At 46.9% G+C, this 19,512-nt stretch overlaps 1 protein-coding gene across 1 annotated transcript in view; it reads right to left on the bottom strand.

The window, feature by feature from the left end:
• Positions 1 to 415: 415 nt before the first annotated feature.
• The window catches only part of LOC138851306 (beta-galactosidase-1-like protein 2), a 28,773-nt gene continuing 9,676 nt past the window's right edge, over positions 416 to 19,512 (bottom strand). The window contains exons 3-5 of the mRNA XM_070080302.1: positions 14,473 to 14,658; positions 962 to 1,103; positions 416 to 664 (exon numbers count right to left, since the gene is read on the bottom strand). Coding sequence (XP_069936403.1) covers positions 431 to 664; positions 962 to 1,103; positions 14,473 to 14,658 — 562 coding nt within the window. The 3' untranslated portion in view covers positions 416 to 430. The remainder of the gene's footprint in view (positions 665 to 961; positions 1,104 to 14,472; positions 14,659 to 19,512) is intronic.

Raw genomic sequence — 19,512 nt, 5'->3', positions numbered from 1 at the left:
TGTCTTGAACGATTCCTTACTAAGGTATGGGAATGCTGTTCTCAGGTTTGCCAGGCGCCCATATGCTGCAGCAGTTATCTGGTTAATGTGTGCTTCTGGCGATGTACTCGGTATTATACTCACTCCTAGGTCTTTCTCCTTGAGTGAGGTTTACAGTCTTTGGCCTCCTAGCCTATACTCTGTCTACGGTCTTCTTTGTCCTTCTCCGATCTTCATGACTTTGCATTTGTGTGTGTGTGTGTGGTGCTGAATAAACTGAGCCTGTGAGTTAGGCCTATTCGTAAAGCGTGTTTCCTTCTGAATAAGCAGAGTAAATTCTTATACGTAAATCTGCGGAAATTAATCATAACAACGAAAAACATATAGATCACTGATTTTAAGTAACCTTAAATAAATTTAAAATACATTTTACTGGTGTTGACTGTAGCCTTTATAACATACAATCGGTAGGCTGGAAACCCTTCAACCAACCAATTAATAAATAAACATATGGCACTGTACCTCCTGGGATGGCGCCGAGATCTCTAGTGCTTGATGGTGAGTCAGAGGTGAAGAAAAGTGAATCACCGAAGCCATTATCCACAAGGTTGTCTCTGAGATACTCCAGGTAGAGTGTGTCCCGAGGCTCGTCCCCGTACCCGAAGTGTCCATACTCGTTCTCCACCTACAACAACGCTCAGTTACGCAGTGTTAGTATGTCTTGTGGATCAGACACTTGTGCGAGTGATGGGTATCTTTATTGTGGAAACTCTTCGCCAGGCAGGTTCTTCCTCGGTCCAGTACAAAGAAAAATGGTGGAAGTTCAAGGTGACTTTGAAGGAATCAGTCCCTCATCTGGAGGGAGGGACAGATTACCTCAAACTGCTTCTGATCTTCCACTATTCTTCTCTGTATTGGACTGAGAAAGCTAATACTCACCCCAATAATAATAAAAGTAATTTTATTTGAGTTAGAACCTCACCTGAACTGCAATAATGGAACCTCCGTGAGCGAATTGCAGGTCAACCAGCTGTGGCAGAAGGTGGTCGAAGAAGGCGGCAGCTGGCGTCCTGAAGCCCTCGTAGTAGGTTCTGACCTGCATGGTGTAGTCACGCAGCAGGTAACTGTCATGCACACCACCAGGTGGCAGGCACCATGGGGATGGGGGAAGGAGAGATATATGTCATTACTATGAACAACGATCACTCAATACTCACCTGAGGTTGATAGTCATCCCTTACCCATCCTGAGGTTGATAGTCACCAGCATACCTATTCTGTGGAAACTAATTCCGACGTCACCATTTACAGGTAATATTATCCACGTGTATAATACTTGTGTAAAGTGTAGGCAACATACCATCCTTTGGATATTGATAACCATCCCGTGGATTTTAATAACCATCATGTGGATGGTACACTCTCACGGGATGCTGACTGGGTGATCACCAAACGATAAACAAGTGTCTTGGAACCTGCTGTCCCACTTCATGCACCAGTAAATATGTTAGGTTAGGTAAGATTGGTCAGGAAACAGGACAAGTGTTTCCTGACTCGGGTCTCAGATACATGATGATCCACGAATGGAGCTTTTGGTCATCTGACCGAGGCCTTCCGCTGGCTTACCCATCCACCCCTTTCCAAATTAAGGTTATAATGCAATAAATAGGTGTATGGGCGATAGTAGACTATTATGGTAACATCCTGCCGAAGGAACTCGAGATCATAATGGAAATAAATTACGCAGCCAACTTTTTTGACTGTCCTAAGACATCAACTATTACAGTAAATGTGCTCGAGGAAGACTATATTTTATCGTAATAAAAATACAAACAAACTTATTTTAACTGGTAGGATGAGGGAAATAATAAAAAAATGTTAATTCTGGATAATTATTGAGTAGGGGATGGCAGGATTTCTGTCAGGATGTTTGATCGTAAACGATAAACACGGATTAATATCCTACGAGACACTTTATGATGTGTACGAATTTAGGGAATTCAAGCCTTTCATGGGCCTACTGGCCCATGATAGGCAGGTCCAACACTAAACTCACACCTATTCACATATACGTCCAAGCTATTTTAAATCTACCCAGAGTTCTTGATTCAGTGACTCTCTAACTCGGGGATATATTCCACTGATCCAGGAGTCAGTTGTCAGGGAAGATCACTCCGTCTATCCTGCAGCTGTTCTTAAGAAGTTAGTGTGGAGTGTTATAGTGAACCTCGGTGGAGTGTTATAGTGAACCTCGGTGGAGTGTTATAGTGAACCTCGGCTTGATCTTGCCCTGTTTTACAGCGTTCAAGGTGTTCAAGGAGGAGGTTTTAATTCTAAAGGTGTTGAAGAATGAAGTTCTACTTCTCAAGGTGTTCAAGGAAGAGGTTCTACTTCTCAAGGTGTTGAAGGAAGAGGTTCTAATTGCCAAGGTATTGAAGTAAGAGGTTCTACTTCCTAAGACATTGAAGGAAGAGGTTCTACTTCCTAAGGCATTGAAGGAAGAGGTTCTACTAATCAAGGTGTTGAAGGAAGAGGTTCTACTTCTCAAGGTGTTGAAGGAGGAGGATTTAATTCTCAAGGCGTTGAAGGAAGAGGTTCCATTTCTCAAGATGTTGAAGGAGGAGGTTAAACTTCTCAGGATGTTTTAGAAAAAGGTTCTAATTCTCAAGGTGTTGAAGGAAGAGGTTCTAATTGTCAAGGCATTGAAGGAAGAGGTTCTAATTGTCAAGGCATTGAATGATGAGGTTCTGCTTTTCAAAGAGGTTGAATGAGGAGGTTCTACTTCAGACGATGTTGTCGGAAAAGGTTCTAATTCTCAAGGTGTTGAAGGAAGAGGTTTTAATTCTCGAGGAAGAAAATGAGAAACTGAAAACTCTCCAGAGTGTGAGGTGGTTGAGGGTCACTGCTGTCAGACTGACAGCAGTGAGCAGCAGACTGACAGCAGTGAGCAGCACAGAGCAGCAGACTGACAGCAGTCAGCAGCAGACTGACAGCAGTGAGCAGCAGAGAGCAGCAGACTGACAGCAGAGAGCAGCAGACTGACAGCAGTGAGCAGCAGACTGACAGCAGTGAGCAGCACAGAGCAGCAGACTGACAGCAGTCAGCAGCAGACTGACAGCAGTGAGCAGCAGAGAGCAGCAGACTGACAGCAGAGAGCAGCAGACTGACAGCAGTGAGCAGCAGACTGACAGCAGTGAGCAGCACAGAGCAGCAGACCGACAGCAGTCAGCAGCAGACTGACAGTAGTGAGCAGCAGAGAGCAGCAGACTGACAGCAGAGAGCAGCAGACTAACAGCAGTGAGCAGCAGACTGACAGCAGTGAGCAGCAGACTGACAGAAGTGAGCAGCAGACTGACAGCAGTGAGTAGCAGACTGACAGCAGTGAGCAGCAGACTGACAGCAGTGAGTAGCAGACTGACAGAAGTGAGCAGCAGACTGACAGCAGTGAGCAGCAGACTGACAGCAGTGAGCAGCAGACTGACAGCAGTGAGTAGCAGACTGACAGTAGTGAGCAGCAGAGAGCAGCAGACTGACAGCAGAGAGCAGCAGACTAACAGCAGTGAGCAGCAGACTGACAGCAGTGAGCAGCAGAGAGCAGCAGACTGACAGCGGTGAGCAGCAGACTGACAGTAGAGAGCAGCAGACTGACAGCAGTGAGTAGCAGACTGACATCAGTGAGCAGCAGACTGACAGCAGAGAGCAGCAGACTGACAGCAGTGAGCAGCAGACTGACAGCAGTGAGCAGCAGACTGACAGCAGTGAGCAGCAGACTGACAGTAGAGAGCAGCAGACTGACAGCAGTGAGCAGCAGACTGACAGCAGTGAGCAGCAGACTGACAGTAGAGAGCAGCAGACTGACAGCAGTGAGAAGTAGCATCATCACGAAGAAGGCTAAATGAAGTTGGTGAGGGGCTCTTGATCTATGGAATTGGAGCAATGTTCCAATTCCTAGCATCAATCCTGACTGCCTTCCATTCCCTGAGGAACTATATGACCCCTATGGGTTTAGTGCTCCTCTCAAACGTAAAAATAATAATAACAATAATAATAATCATAACAACAACAACAACAACAACAACGTACTACAACAACAACAACAACAACAACAACAACAACGTACTACAACAACAACAACAACAACGTACTAGAACAACAACAACGTACTAGAACAACAACAACGTACTACAACAACAACAACAACAACGTACTACAACAACGTACTACAACAACAACAACAACTACAACGTAATACAACAACAACAACAACAACAACAACAACAACAACAACAACGTACAACAACAACAACAGCAACAACAACAACAACAACAGCAACAACAACAACAACAGCAACAACAACAACAACAACAACAACAACAACAACAACAACGTACAACAACAACAACGTACAACAACAACAACAACAACAACAACAACAACAACAACAACTACATCGTACTACAACAACTACAACAACAAGAACATACAACAACAACAACAACAACAACAACAACGTACTACAACAACAACGTACAACAACAACAACAACAACAACAACAACAACAACAACAACAACGTACAACAACAACAACGTACTACAACAACAACGTACAACAACAACAACAACAACAACGTACAACAACAACAAGGTACAACAACAACAACAACAACAACAACAACAACAACGTACAACAACAACAACAACGTACTACAACAACAACAACAACAACGTACTACAACAACAACAACAACAACGTACAACAACAACAACGTACAACAACAACAACAACAACAACAACAACAACGTACAACAACAACAACAACGTACTACAACAACAACAACAACAACGTACAACAACAACAACAACAACAACAACAACGTACAACAACAACAACGTACAACAACAACAACAACAACAACAACAACAACAACAACGTACTACAACAACAACAACAACAACGTACTACAACAACAACAACAACTACAACGTAATACAACAACAACAACAATAACAACAACAACAACAACAACAACGTACAACAACAACAACAACAACAACGTACTACAACAACAACAACAACGTACAACAACAACAACAACAACAACGTACTACAACAACAACAACAACAACAACAACGTACAACAACAACAACAACAACAACAACGTACTACAACAACAACGTATTACAACAACAACAACAACAACAACAACAACAACAACAACGTACTACAACAACAACAACTACAACAACAACAACAACGTACTACAACAAGAACAACAAGAACAACAACTACAACAACAACAACAACGTACTACAACAACAACGTATTACAACAACAACAACAACAACAACAACAACAACAACAACAACAACAACAACGTACTACAACAAGAACAACAACAACAACTACAACAACAACAACAACGTACAACAACAACAACAACAACAACGTACTATAACAACAACAACAACGTACAACAACAACAACAACAACAACGTACTACAACAACAACAACTACAACAACAACAACAACGTACTACAACAACAACAACTACAACAACAACAACAACTACAACAACAACAACAACAACGTACTACAACAACAACAACAACAACAACGTACTACAACAACAACGTACTACAACAACAACAACAACAACGTACTACAACAACAACGTACTACAACAACAACAATGTACTACAACAAGAACAAGATCAACAACAACAACAACAACAACAACGTACTACAACAAGAACAAGATCAACAACAACAACAACAACGTACTACAACAACAACAACAACTTACTACAACAACAACAACAACGTACTACAATAACAACGTACAACAACTACAACAACAACAACAACGTACTAGAACAACAACAACAACGTACTACAACAACAACAACAACAACAACAACAACAACGTACTACAACAAGAACAACAACAACAACAACGTACTACAACAACAACAACAACTTACTACAACAACAACAACAACGTACTCCAATAACAACGTACAACAACAAGAACAACAAGAACAACACGGCAGGTTTCCTCCGTCAAATACGGCAGAAGTGACGAGGTAAAGAAAATGATCTAATCAGCCCATCAACCTAGTAGAAATAGTTTGAGGAGGTCAGTCCCTCAACCCAGAAAAGGTTTCGCTCCATGGACCTCAACGCTTCCAACTATATCTCAAAGGTTGATGGGCTGATCACACCATTTCTCCTCATTACGTCTACTTCTTACAATACATTCATTGAAGAAGCCTACCGAGTAGGCGAAACGTTTCAATAATAAAGATACCCAACTGCTGCACATGTGTCTTACTCAGTGACTCACAAGTCACATGTATGAACCACAACTTCTGTAACAGGAAAATTAAAGTGAGACAGAGGATGTGTTTCCCAGGGGCTGGTGTTGGTGGTATAATCTACAGGCCCCTGGAGTTGATGTTGCTGGTATAATCTACAGGCCCCTGGGGCTGGTGTTGGTCGTATAATTTACAGGCCCATGGGGCTGGTGTTGGTGGTATAATCTACAGGCCCCTGGGACTGGTGTTGGTGGTATAATCTACAGGCCCCTGGGGCTGGTGTTGGTGGTATAATCTACAGGCCCCTGGAGCTGGTGTTCGTGGTATAATCTACAGGCCCCTGGGGCTGGTGTTGGTGGTATAATCTACAGGCCCCTGGGGCTGGTGTTGGTCGTATAATTTACAGGCCCCTGGGACTGGTGTTGGTGGTATAATCTACAGGCCCCTGGAGCTGGTGTTCGTGGAATAATCTACAGGCCCCTGGGACTGGTGTTGGTGGTATAATCTACAGGCCCCTGCAGCTGGTGGTGGTGGTATAATCTACAGGCCCCTGGGATTGGTGTTGGTGGTATAATCTACAGGCCCCTGGGGCTGGTGTTGGTGGTATAATCTACAGGCCCCTGGGGCTGGTGTTGGTGGTATAATCTACAGGCCCCTGGGGCTGGTGTTCGTGGTATAATCTACAGGGCCCTGGGGCTGGTGTTGGTGGTATAATCTACAGGCCCCTGGAGCTGGTGTTCGTGGTATAATCTACAGGCCCCTGGGGCTGGTGTTGGTGGTATAAGCTACAGGCCCCTGCAGATGGTGGTGGTGGTATAATCTACAGGCCCCTGGGATTGATGTTGGTGGTATAATCTACAGGCCCCTGGGGCTGGTGTTGGTGGTATAATCTACAGGCCCCTGGTGCTGGTGTTGGTGGTGTAATCTACAGTCCCCTGGGGCTGGTGTTAGTGGTATAATCTACAGGCCCCTGGAGCTGGTGTTGGTGATATAATCTACAGGCCCCTGGAGCTGGTGTTATTGGTATAATCTACAGGCCCCTGGGGCTGGTGTTAGTTGTATAATCTACAGGCCCCTGGGGCTGGTGTTGGTGGTATAATCTACAGGCCCCTGGGGCTGGTGTTGGTGGTATAATCTACAGGCCCCTGGAGTTGGTGTTGGTGGTATAATCTACAGGCCCCTGGGGCTGGTGTTGGTGGTATAATCTACAGGCCCCTGGGGCTGGTGTTGGTGGTATAATCTACAGGCCCCTGGAGTTGGTGTTGGTGGTATAATCTACAGGCCCCTGGGACTGCTGTTAGTGGTATAATCTACAGGACCCTGCGGGTATTGTTGATGGTATAATGTAGAGGCCCCTGGGGCTGGTGTTAGTGGTATAATCTACAGAACCCTAGGGGTGTTGTTGTTGGTATAATCTACAGGCCCCTGGGGCTGGTGTTGGTGGTATAAGCGACAGGCCCCTGGGGATGATGATGGGGGTATAATCTACATGCCACTAGGGCTGTTGTTGGTGGTATAATCTACAGATCCCTCAGGCTGGTGTTGCTGGTATAATCTACAGGCCCCTGGGGCTGGTGTTGGTGGTATTATCTACAGGCCGATGGGCCTCGTGTTGGTGGTATAATCTACAGGCCCCTGGGGCTGGTGTTGGTGGTATAATCTACAGGCCCCTGGGGCTGCTGTTGGTGGTATAATCGACAGGCCCCTGGAGCTGTTGTTGGTGGTATAATCTACAGGCCCCTGGGGCTGGTGTTGGTGGTATAATCCACAGGCTCATGGGCCTCGTGTTTGTGGTACAATCTACAGGTCCCTGGGGCTGGTGTTGGTGGTATAATCTACAGACCCATAAGGCTGGTGTTGGCGGTATGGGGCTGGTGTTGGAGGTATAATCTACAGGCCCCTGGGACTGATGTTGGTGGTATAGTTTATAGACCCCTGGGGATGGTGTTGGTGGTAAAACGTACAGACCCATGGGGCTGTTGTTGGTGGTATGGGGCTGGTGTTGGTGGTATGATGTACAGACCCCTGGGACTGATGTTGGTGGTATAATTTATAGACCCCTGGGGCTGGTGTTGGTGGTATAATGTACAGTCCCCTGTGGCTGGTGTTGGTGGCATAATCTACAGGCCCCTGGGGCTGGTGTCGAGGGTATAATGTACAGGCCCCTGGGGCTGGTGTTGGTAGTATAATGTACAGGCCCCTGGGGCTGTTGTTGGTTGTATAATCTACAGTCCTCTGGGGCTGGTGTTGGTGGTATAATCTACAGGCCTTTGGTGCTGGTGTTGGTGTTATAATGTACAGGCCCCTGTGACTGATGTTGGTGGTATAATTTACAGGCCCCTGGGGCTGGTGTTGGTGGTATGAGGCTGGTATTGGTGGTGTGGAGTTGGTGTTGGTGGTATAATTTACAGGCCCCTGGGGCTAGTGTTGGTGGTATACCACACAGACCCCTGGGGCTGTTGTTGGTGGTATGGGGCTGGTGTTAGTTGTATAATCTACAGGCCCCTGGGGCTGGTGTTGGTGGTATAATATACAGGCCCCTGGAGCTGGTGTTAGTGGTATAATCTACAGACCCCTAGAGCTGGTATTGGAGGTATAATCTACAGGCACCTAGGGTTGGTGTTGATGGTATAATCTACAGGTCCCTGGGGCTGGTGTTAGTGGAATAATCTACATATCCCTGGGTCTGGTGTTGGTGGTATAATCTACAGCCGCCTAGGGCTGGTGTTGTGGTATAATCTATAAGCTCCTATGGCTGGTGTTGGTGGTATAATCTACAGCCCCCTAGGGCTGGTATTGGTGGTATAATCTACAGGCCCCTGGGGCTGGTGTTGGTGGTATAATCTACAGGTCCCTGGGGCTGGTGTTGGTGGTATAATCTACAGGCCCCTGGTGAGGGTGTTGGTGGTATAATCTACAGGCCCCTGGGGCTGGTGTTGGTGGTATAATCTACAGGCCCCTGGGGCTGGTGTTAGTTGCATAATCTACAAGCCCCTGGGGGTGGTGTTAGTGGTATAATCTACAGGCCCCTGGGACTGCTTTTAGTGGTATAATCTACAGGGCCCTGCGGGTATTGTTGATGGTATAATGTAGAGGCCCCTGGGGCTGGTGTTAGTGGTATAATCAACAGGACCCTGGGGGTGTTGTTGGTGGTATAATCTACAGGCCCCTGGGGCTGGTGTTTGTGGTGTAATCTACAGGCCGCTGGGGATGATGATGGGGGTATAATCTACATGCCACTAGGGCTGTTGTTGGTGGTGTAATCTACAGATTCCTGAGGCTGGTGTTGGTGGTATAATCTACAGGCCCCTGGGGCTGGTGTTGGTGGTATAATCTACAGGCCCCTGGGGCTGCTGTTGGTGGTATAATCGACAGGCCCCTGGAGCTGTTGTTGGTGGTATAATCTACAGGCCCCTGGGGCTGGTGTTGGTGGTATAATCTACAGACCCATAGGGCTGGTGTTGGTGGTATAATCTACAGGCTCATGGGCCTCGTGTTTGTGGTACAATCTACAGGCCCTGGGGCTGGTGTTGGTGGTATAATCTACAGGCCCCTGGGACTGATGTTGGTGGTATAGTTTATAGACCCCTTGGGATAGTGTTGGTGGTATAACGTACAGACCCCTTGGGCTGTTGTTGGTGGTATGGGGCTGGTGTTGGTGGCATGATGTACATGCCCCTGGGACTGATGTTGGTGGTATAATTTATAGACCCCTGGGGCTGGTGTTGGTGGTATAATGTACAGTCCCCTGTGGCTGGTGTTGGTGGCATAATCTACAGGCCCCTGGGGCTGGTGTCGAGGGTATAATGTACAGGCCCCTGGGGCTGGTGTTGGTAGTATAATGTACAGGCCCCTGGGGCTGTTGTTGGTTGTATAATCTACAGTCCTCTGGGGCTGGTGTTGGTGGTATAATCTACAGGCCTTTGGTGCTGGTGTTGGTGGTATAATGTACAAGCCCTTGTGACTGATGTTGGTGGTATAATTTACAGGCCCCTGGGGCTGGTGTTGGTGGTATGGGGCTGGTATTGGTGGTGTGGAGTTGGTGTTGGTGGTATAATTTACAGGCCCCTGGAGCTAGTGTTGGTGGTATTATTTATAGACCACTGAGGATGGTGTTGGTGGTATACCACACAGACCCCTGGGGCTGTTGTTGGTGGTATGGGGCTGGTGTTGGTGGTATGATGTACAGGCTCCTGGGGCTGGTGTTGGTGGTATAATGTACAGGCGCCTGGGGCTGGTGTTGGTGGTATAATGTACAGGCCCCTGGGGCTGGTTTTGGTGGTTTAATGTAGAGACCCCTGGGGCTGTTGTTGGTGGTATAATATACAGTCCCCTGTGGCTGGTGTTGGTTGTATAATGTACAGGTCCCTGGGGCTGGTGTTGGTGGTATAATGTACAGGCCCCTGGGGCTGTTGTTGGTGGTATAATCTACAGGCCCCTGGGGCTGGTGTTGGTGGTATAATCTACAGGCCCTTGGGGCTGGTGTTGGTGGTATAATCTACAGACCCCTGGGGCTGGTGTTGGTGGTATAATTTACAGACCCCTAAGGCTGGTGTTGGCGGTATGGGGCTGGTGTTGGTGGTATAATGTACAGGCCACTGGGGCTGGTGTTGGTGGTATAATCTACAGGCCCTTGGGACTGATGTTGGTGGTATAATTTATAGTCGTCTGGGGCTGGTGTTGGTGGTATAACTTACAGACCCCTGGGGCTGTTGTTGGTGGTATGATGTACAGGCCCCTGAGGCTGATGTTGGTGGTATAATTTATAGACCCCTGGTGCTGGTGTTGGTGGTATAACGTACAGACCCCTGGGGCTGTTGTTGGTGGTATGGGGATGGTGTTGGTGGTATGATGTACAGGCCCCTGGGGATGGTGTTGGTGGTATAATTTATAGACCTCTGAGGCTGGTGTTGTTGGTATTACGTACAGACCCCTGGAACTGTTGTTGGTGGTATGGGGATGATGTTGGTGGCATGATGTACAGGCCCCTGGGGCTGTTGTTGGTGGTATAATGTACAAGCACCTGGGACGGGTGTTGGTGGTATAATGTACAGGCCCCTAGGGCTGGTGTTGGTGGTATAATGTACATGCCCCTGGGACTGGTGTTGGTGATATGATGTACAGCCCCCTGTGGCTGGTGTTGGTGGTATAATTTACAGGCCCCTGGGGCTGGTGTCGAGGGTATAATGTACAGGCCCCTGGGGCTGGTGTTGGTGGTATAATGTACAGTCCACTGGGGCTGATAGTGGTGGTATAATCTACAGGCCTCTGGAACTGGTGTTGGTGGTGTAATCTACATGCCCCTGGGGCTGGTGTTGGTGGTATAATTTACAGGCTCCTGGGGCTGATGTTGGTGGTATAATCTACATGCCCCTGGGGTTGGTGTTGGAGGCATTATCTATAAGCCTCTGGGACTGGTGTTGGTGGTATAAGCTATAGGCCCCTGAGGCTGGTGTTAGTGGTATAATCTACAGGCCTTTTGAGCTGGTTTTGGGGGTATAATCTACAGGCCCCTGGGGCTGGTTGGTGGTATAATCCGCAGGCCCCTGTGGCTGGTTGTGGTGGTATAATGAACAGGCCTCTGGGGTTGGTGTTGGTGGTATAATGTACAGACCCCTGGGGCTGGTGTTGGTGGTATAATCTACAGGCCCCTGGGGCTGGTGTTGGTGGTATAATCTACAGGACCCTGGGGCTGGTGTTGGTGGTATAATCTACAGGACCCTGGGGCTGGCGTTAGTGCTATAATCTACATATCCCTGGGGCTGGTGTTTATGGTATAAGCTACAGGCGCCTGAGGCTTGTGTTGGTGGTATAATCTACAGGCCCCTGGGGCTGGTTTTGGGGGAGTAATCTACAGACCCCTGGGGCTGGTGTTGGTGGTATAATCGACAATCCCCTGGGGCTGATGTTGGTGGTTTAATCTAAAAGGTCCTGTGGCTGGTGTTTATGGTATAATCTACAGGCCTCTGGGGCTGCTGTTGGTATAATCTACAGGCCCCCGGGGCTGGCGTTGGTGGTATTATCTACAGGCCCCCGGGGATGGTGTTGGTGGTATAATCTACAATCTCCTTGGACTGGTGTTGGTGGTGTAATCTACAGGCCCCTGGGGCTGGTGTTGGTGGTATAATCTACAGGTTCCTGGGGCTGATGTTTGTGGTATAATCTACAGGCCCCTGGGGCTGGTGTTGGTGGTATGGGGCTGGTGTTGGTGGTGTAATGTACAGGCCCATGGGGCAGATGTTGGTGGTATAAACTGTAGGCCCCTGAGGCTGGTGTTAGTGGCATAATCTACAGGCCTTTTGGGCTGGTTTTGGAGGTATAATCTACAGGCCACTGGAGCTGGTTGGTGGTATAATCCACAGGCCACTGGGGCTGGTTGTAGTGGTATAATGTACAGACCCCTGGGGCTGGTGCTGGTGGTATAATCTACAGGACCCTGGGGCTGGTGTTGGTGGTATAATCTACAGGACCCTGGGGATGGTGTTGGTTTTATAATCTACAAGCCCCTGGGGCTGGCGTTAGTGATATAATCTACAGGCCCCTGGGGCTGGTGTTTATGGTATAAGCTACAGGCCCCTGAGGCTTGTGTTGGTGGTATAATCTACAGGCCCCTGGGGCTGGTTTTTGGGGGGTGTAATCTACAGACCCCTGGGGCTGATGTTGGTGGTTTAATCTAAAAGGACCTGGGGCTGGTGTTTATGGTGTAATTTACAGGCCTCTGGGGCTGCTGTTGGTATAGTCTACAGGCCCCCGGGGCTGGCGTTGGTGGTATTATATACAGGCCCCCGGGGCTGGTGTTGGTGGTATAATCTACAGGTTCCTTGGACTGGTGTTTATGGTATAATGTACATACCCCTGGGACTGATATTTGTGGTATAATCTCCAGGCCCCTGGGGCTGATGTTGGTAGTATAATCTCGAGTCCCTTGGGGCTGGTGTTGGCTGTATTATCTACAGGTGCCTGGGGATGGTGTTGGTGGTATAATTTACAGGTCCCTGGGGCTGGTGTTTGCTGTATAATATCCAAGCCCCTGGGGCTGGTGTTGGTGGTATAATCTCCAGGTAACTGGGGCTGGTGTTGGTTGTATAATCTCCAAGCCCCTGGGCCTGGTGTTGGTGGTATAATCTCCAGGTCCCTGGGACTGATGGTGGTTTAATCTACCGACCCCCGGGTAATATATTAGACAATGGGACCAAACACATTGTCTGCCTCAGTGTTGATGTAAATGTTACTCACTAGAACAGAAGTTCCTCTTATTATGTAAGAAACTTTATGATGTTGAGATTCTGGTGTATATTTGGGATGCCATTAGTACATCGTGTGAATTTTGTTTTAACTTTCATAGATTTTTTAGCAATGGCAGTTTTAATGTGAGTCTAAGCAGTGATTTTTAGTATATACGAATGATTGTGAACCATCCTCACCCAGACCTGAACCACCTTCATCCAGACCTGAACCACCCTCACCCAGACCTGAACCATCCTCACCCTGGCCTGAACCATCCTTCCGCAGACCTGAACCACCTTCACCTAGGCCTGAACCACCTTCACCCAGACTTGCAAGTGATTGACCACCTTCACTCAGACCTACAAGTGATTGTGAACGACACTCCTTCTCATAATAATTCCTCACTCCACTTTTGAACGAACTAGGAAACTATTTAACTAGTACAGGAGGCCTGGTCACAGACCGGGCCGCGGGGGCGTTGACCCCCGGAACTCTCTCCAGGTAAACTCCAGGTACTTGTGGATGACTATGGATTCACCAGTGGACAGAGGCTGTGTCAAAAATTTCATGAGCTATAAAAGACTCTGATAAGGCCTATAAAAAGAAAACACTGAAGTGTTAATTGCCCAATATGTACAGGACAGCATTAAATCTAATTATGTCGAAGGGAGGGGTCCCCGTCATATGTTGCATTTTACCTAGAAGAGGAGTGAGCAGTGAATTGATGTGTAAGGTAACTGGTGCAAACTGCTGCTAGACAGGTACGACAAAGACCTTGCAATCCCATTCTCTCTGAATTGTTATAATTTCTGCGGCAATATAATAAATATGCGATAGGACACACTCACCTGAGCCTCTGGCACTCTCACCTGGCCATCTGATATTCACCTAGGTCCCTGTCACTCTCATCTGGGTACCTGGCACTCACCTGGGAACCTGGTACTCACCTGGGCATGCCACCAAAGTCCCACTCAGAGCAGATATATGGTCCAGGTCTGAGGATAACAAAGAGGTCTTCCTCCTGAGCCAAGGTAACGAAGCTACGCACGTCCAAGAAGGCTGACATGCTTTCTCCCAGCTGACCGAAGTCATACACTCCAGCACGTGGCTCGTGCAAGTTCCAAGGCACGTACCTGAGGCGTGGAGGAATGTTAGTATTCCACAGGTAGTGAAAGGGGTGAGGTTAGCACTTGTAAAACAGAGAGGGAGTGTTAGTGTACTGGCAGACCTGTGATTATACTTGTGTTAATTGCTATGTTATCGAAACAAAGCTGAAGGAAGTAGGGAAGTTTCAGTGAGGAGAAATAAATGGTATCAAGTCAGGAGTATTTGAGAGATTTACAGCTAAGGAAGGTGTAACAATGTTGAAGGATCACTTATGGAAGGAAAAGAGGGAATATAAATGTGTAAATTGGAGGATTATGTGGATTAAGACAAGGGTCAGATGCGAAAAGTGGGTCATAACATGTGTGTATGGACCTGGAGAAGAGACGAGTATAGAGGAGAGAGAGAGATTTGGGGAGATGTTCAATGAGTGTTTAGGAACATTTGAACCATGTGATTGTGATAGGGGACTTAAATACTAAAGTAGGAGAAATGGTTAGAGAGGGTGTGGTAGGTAAGTTTCGGGTGCCAGGTGTAAATGATAATTGGGAGCCTTTGATTGATCTTTGTATAGAAAGGGGTTTGGTAATAGGTAATACATATTTTAGGGAAAAAATTGATAATTAAGTATACAAGATATGATGTAGGGCGTGATGACAGTAGTTTGTTGGACTATGTATTGGTAGACAAAAGACGGATGGGTAGACTTCAGGATGTACATGTTAATAGAGGAGCCACAGACATATCAGATCATTTTATAGTAGTAGCTACAGTGAGAGTAAAAGGTAGATGGGATACAAGGAGAATGAAATGAGTGAATGAGAGAGAGAGAGAGAGAGAGAGAGAGAGAGAGAGAGAGAGAGGCGAAGGTTTATAAACTAAAGGAAGAGTCAGTTAGGATAAGATAAAAAACATCTGTTAGAAGAAAGATGGGCTAGTGAGAGTATAGGCAATGAGGTTGAAAAAATATGGGGTAGATTTAAGAATGTAGTGTTAGAGTGTTCAGTAGAAGTTTGTGGTTACAGGAAAGTGGGTGCGGGAGGGAAGAAGAGCGAGTGATGGAATAATGTAAAGAGAATAGTAAGGGCGAAAAAATTAGCATATGAGAGGTTTTCACAAAGTACAAGTGATACAAGGAGGGAGGAGTATATGGAAAGAAAAAGGGAGGTTATTAGAGTGGTGAAGCAATGTAAAAAGAGAGCAAATGAGAGAGTGGGTGCATTGCTATCAACAATTTTGTTGAGAATAAGAAAAACTTTTGGAGTGAGATTAATAAGTAGGAAAAGCCTAAGAAACGAATGGATTTGACAGTTATTAAAAATAGAAGATGGAGAGCTGGAGGTATGAGGAAGATGGAGGGAATATTTTGAGGAACTATTAAATGTTGATGAAGGGAGAGAAGCTGTGATTTTGAGCACTGGGCAGGGAGGTATAACATCTTGTAGGACTCAGGAAGAGTCAGTTGTGAGTGCGGGAGAAGTGCGTGGGGCAGTGGGTAGAATGAAAGAGGATAAAACAGCTGGGATTGATGGGATAAAGACAGAAATGTTAAAAGAAGGTCGGTGATATAGTTTTGGAGTGGTTGGTGCTATTAAAATAAATGTATCGAAGAGGGTAAAGTACCTTGGAACTGGCAGAGAGCATGCGTAGTTCTTTTGTATAAGGGTAAATGGGACAAAAAAATTGCAAAAAATGAAGAGAAATAAGCCTTTTAAAGTGTATAGTAGAGTTATTATTGAAAGAATTAAGAGTAAGACGGAGACCAGGATCGCAGATGAACAAGGAGGTTTTAGGAAGGGTAGGGGGTGTGTAGACTAAGTGTTTACAGTGAAATATATTGTTGAACAGTATTTAGATAAGGGTAAAGAGGTTTTTCGTAGTTATAGATTTGGAAAAGGCGTATGATAGGTTGGATAGGGGGGCAATGTGGCAGATGTTGCAAATGTATGGAATAGGAGGTAGTGAAGAGTTTTTACGAGAATGGTGAGGCTCAGGTTAAAGTATGTAAGATAGAGGGAGATTATTTCCCGATAAAAGTAGGCCTTAGACAGGGATGTGTGATGCCATCATGGTTGTACAATATATTTAAAGATGGGGTTATACGAGAAGTGAATGAATGGGTGTTGGAAAGAGGTCTGGGATTAAAAGATAATGATCTAACACAAAGTGGGAGCTGTTACTTATGCATTTTGCTGATGACACTGTGCTTTTGGAAGACTCTGAAGAGAAGTTGCAGAGGTCGCTGGACGAGTTTGGTCGGGTATGTAAAAAAAGGAAATTAAAAGCACACATAGGAAAGAGTAAGGTGATGAGGAAAAAAAAACCGAGTAGCGAAAGATTGGATATCGAATTGGAGGGAGTATGGAGGAAGTGAATGTATACAGATATTTGGGAGTGGACTTGTCAGCAGATGGTTCTATGAAAGGCGAGGTGAATCATAGAATTGCTGAGGGAAAAAAAGTGAGTAGTGCACTGAGGAGTCTGTGGAGACAAAGAACGTTATCCATGGAAGCAAAAAGGGGAATATATGAGAGTATAGCAGTATCAACAATCTCATATGGGTGTGAAGCATGGGTGGTGAATGTTGCAACAAGGTGAAGGCAGGAGACAGTGGAGATGTCATGTCTGAGGGCAATGTGTGATGTGAATATAATGCAGAGAATTCGTAGTGTGAAAATTAGGGGGTGCAGGGTTACTAAAAGTATTATCCAGAGGACTGAGGAGGGGTTGTTGAGGTGGTACGGACATTTAGAGAGGTTGGAAAGAAATAGAATGACTTGGAGAGCGTATAAATCTGTAGTGGAAGGAAGGCGAGGTAGGGATCGTCCTTGAAAAGGTTGGAGAGAGGGGGTAAAGGAGGTTTTGTGTGCGAGGGGCTTGGACTTCCAGCAAGACAGTGTGGGAGTAAGGCAGTTTGGGAGCAAGACAGTCAGGGAGTAAGGCAGTGTGGGAGTAAGACAGTGTGGGAGCAAGACAGTGTGGGAGTAAAGCAGTGTGGGAGCAAAAGAGTGTAGGAGTAAGGCAGTGTGGGAGCAAGACAGTGTGGGAGTAAGGTAGTGTGGGAGCAAGACAGTGTGGGAGTAAGACAGTGTGGGAGCAAGAGAGAACATAAGAACATAAGAAAGGAGGAACACTGCAGGAGGCCTGTTGGCCCGTACTAGGCAGGTCCTTTACAATTCATCCCACTAACTTCCAGCAAGCGTGCATGAGCATGTTAGATAGGAGTGACTGGAGACAAATGGTGTTCATGACTTGACGTGTTGTGGGAGTAAGGCAGTGTGGGAGAAAGACAGTGTGGCAGTGTGGGAGTAAGACAGTCCGGGAGTAGGACAGTGTGAGAGCAAGACAGTGTGGGAGTAAGACAGTGTGGGAGCAAGACAGTGTGGCAGTGTGGGAGAAAGACAGTGTGGGAGTAAGGAAGTGTGGGAGTAAGGCAGTGTGGTAGCAAGACAGTGTGGGAGCAAGACAGCGTGGGAGTAATACAGTGTGAGAGCAAGACTGAGTGGCAGTGTGGGAGTAAGGCAGTGTGGTAGCAAGACAGTGTGGGAGCAAGACAGCGTGGGAGTAAGACAATGTGGGAGCAAGACAGTGTGGGAGCAAGACAGAATGGCAGTGTGGGAGTAAGGCAGTGGGGGAGCAAGACAGTGCGGGAGTAAGACAGTGTGGGATTAATACAGTGTGGGAGCAGGACAGTGTGGGAGTAAGACAGTGTGGGAGCAGGACAGTGTGGGAGAAAGGCAGTATGGGAGGAATATACTGTGGGAGTAAGGCAGTGTGGGAGCAAGACAGTGTGGGAGTAAGGCAGTTTGGAAGCAAGACAGTCAGGGAGTAAGACAGAGTGGGAGCAAGAGAATGTGGGAGTGTGTGAGTAAGACAGTGTGGGAGCAAGACAGTGTGGGAGTAAGACAGTGTGGGAGTAAGACAGTGTGGGAGTAAGACAGTGTGGGAGTAAGACAGTGTGGGAGTAAGACAGTGTGGGAGTAAGACAGTGTGGGAGTAAGACAGTGTGGGAGTAAGACAGTGTGGGAGTAAGACAGTGTGGGAGTAAGACAGTGTGGGAGTAAGACAGTGTGGGGGTAAGACAGTGTGGGAGTAAGACAGTGTGGGAGTGAGACCGTGTGGGAGCAAGACAGTGTGTCAGTAAGGCAGTGTTGGAGCAAGACAGTGTGGGAGTAAGAAAGTATGTGAGCAAGACAGTGTGTAAGGCAGTGTGGGAGCAAGACAGTGTGGGAGTAAGACAGTGTGGGAGTAAGGCAGTGTGGGAGCAAGACAGTGTGGGAGTAAGACAGTGTGGAAGCAAGACAGTGTGGGAGTAAGACAGTGTGGGAGCAAGACAGTGTGGAAGTATGGGAGTAAGACAGTGTGGCAGCAATACAGTGTGGCAGTGTGGGAGTAAGACAGTGTGGGAGTAAGGCAGTGTGGGAGCAAGACAGTGTGGCAGTGTGGGAGTAAGACAGTGTGGGAGTAAGAGAGAGTGGGAGCAAGACAGTGTGGGAGTAAGAGAGTGTTGGATTAATACAATGTGGCAGTGTGGGAGTAAGGCAGTGTGGAACAAGACAGTGTGGGAGTAAGACAGTGTGGGAGTAAGTGTCAGCAAGACAGTGTGGGGATAAGGCAGTGTAGGATTAATACAGTGTGGGAGTAAGACAGTGTGGGAGCAGGACAGTGTGGGAGTAAGGCGGTGTGGGAGCAAGACAGTGTGCGAGTAAGGCAGTGTGGGAGCAAGACAGTGTAGGAGCAAGGCAGTGTGAGCAAGACAGTGTTGGGATAAGGCAGTGTGGGATTAATACAATGTGGCAGTGTGGGAGTAAGACAGTGTGGGAGTAAGACAGTGTGGGAGCAGGACAGTGTGGGAGTAAGGCGGTGTGGGAGCAAGACAGTGT

The sequence above is a fragment of the Cherax quadricarinatus genome, unplaced genomic scaffold (genome assembly GCF_038502225.1).
Source record: "Cherax quadricarinatus isolate ZL_2023a unplaced genomic scaffold, ASM3850222v1 Contig293, whole genome shotgun sequence".
Classification (NCBI taxonomy): Eukaryota; Metazoa; Arthropoda; class Malacostraca; order Decapoda; family Parastacidae; genus Cherax; species Cherax quadricarinatus.
Note: the sequence above shows the minus strand (reverse complement) of the source record. Positions and strands in the feature narration are given on the sequence as shown.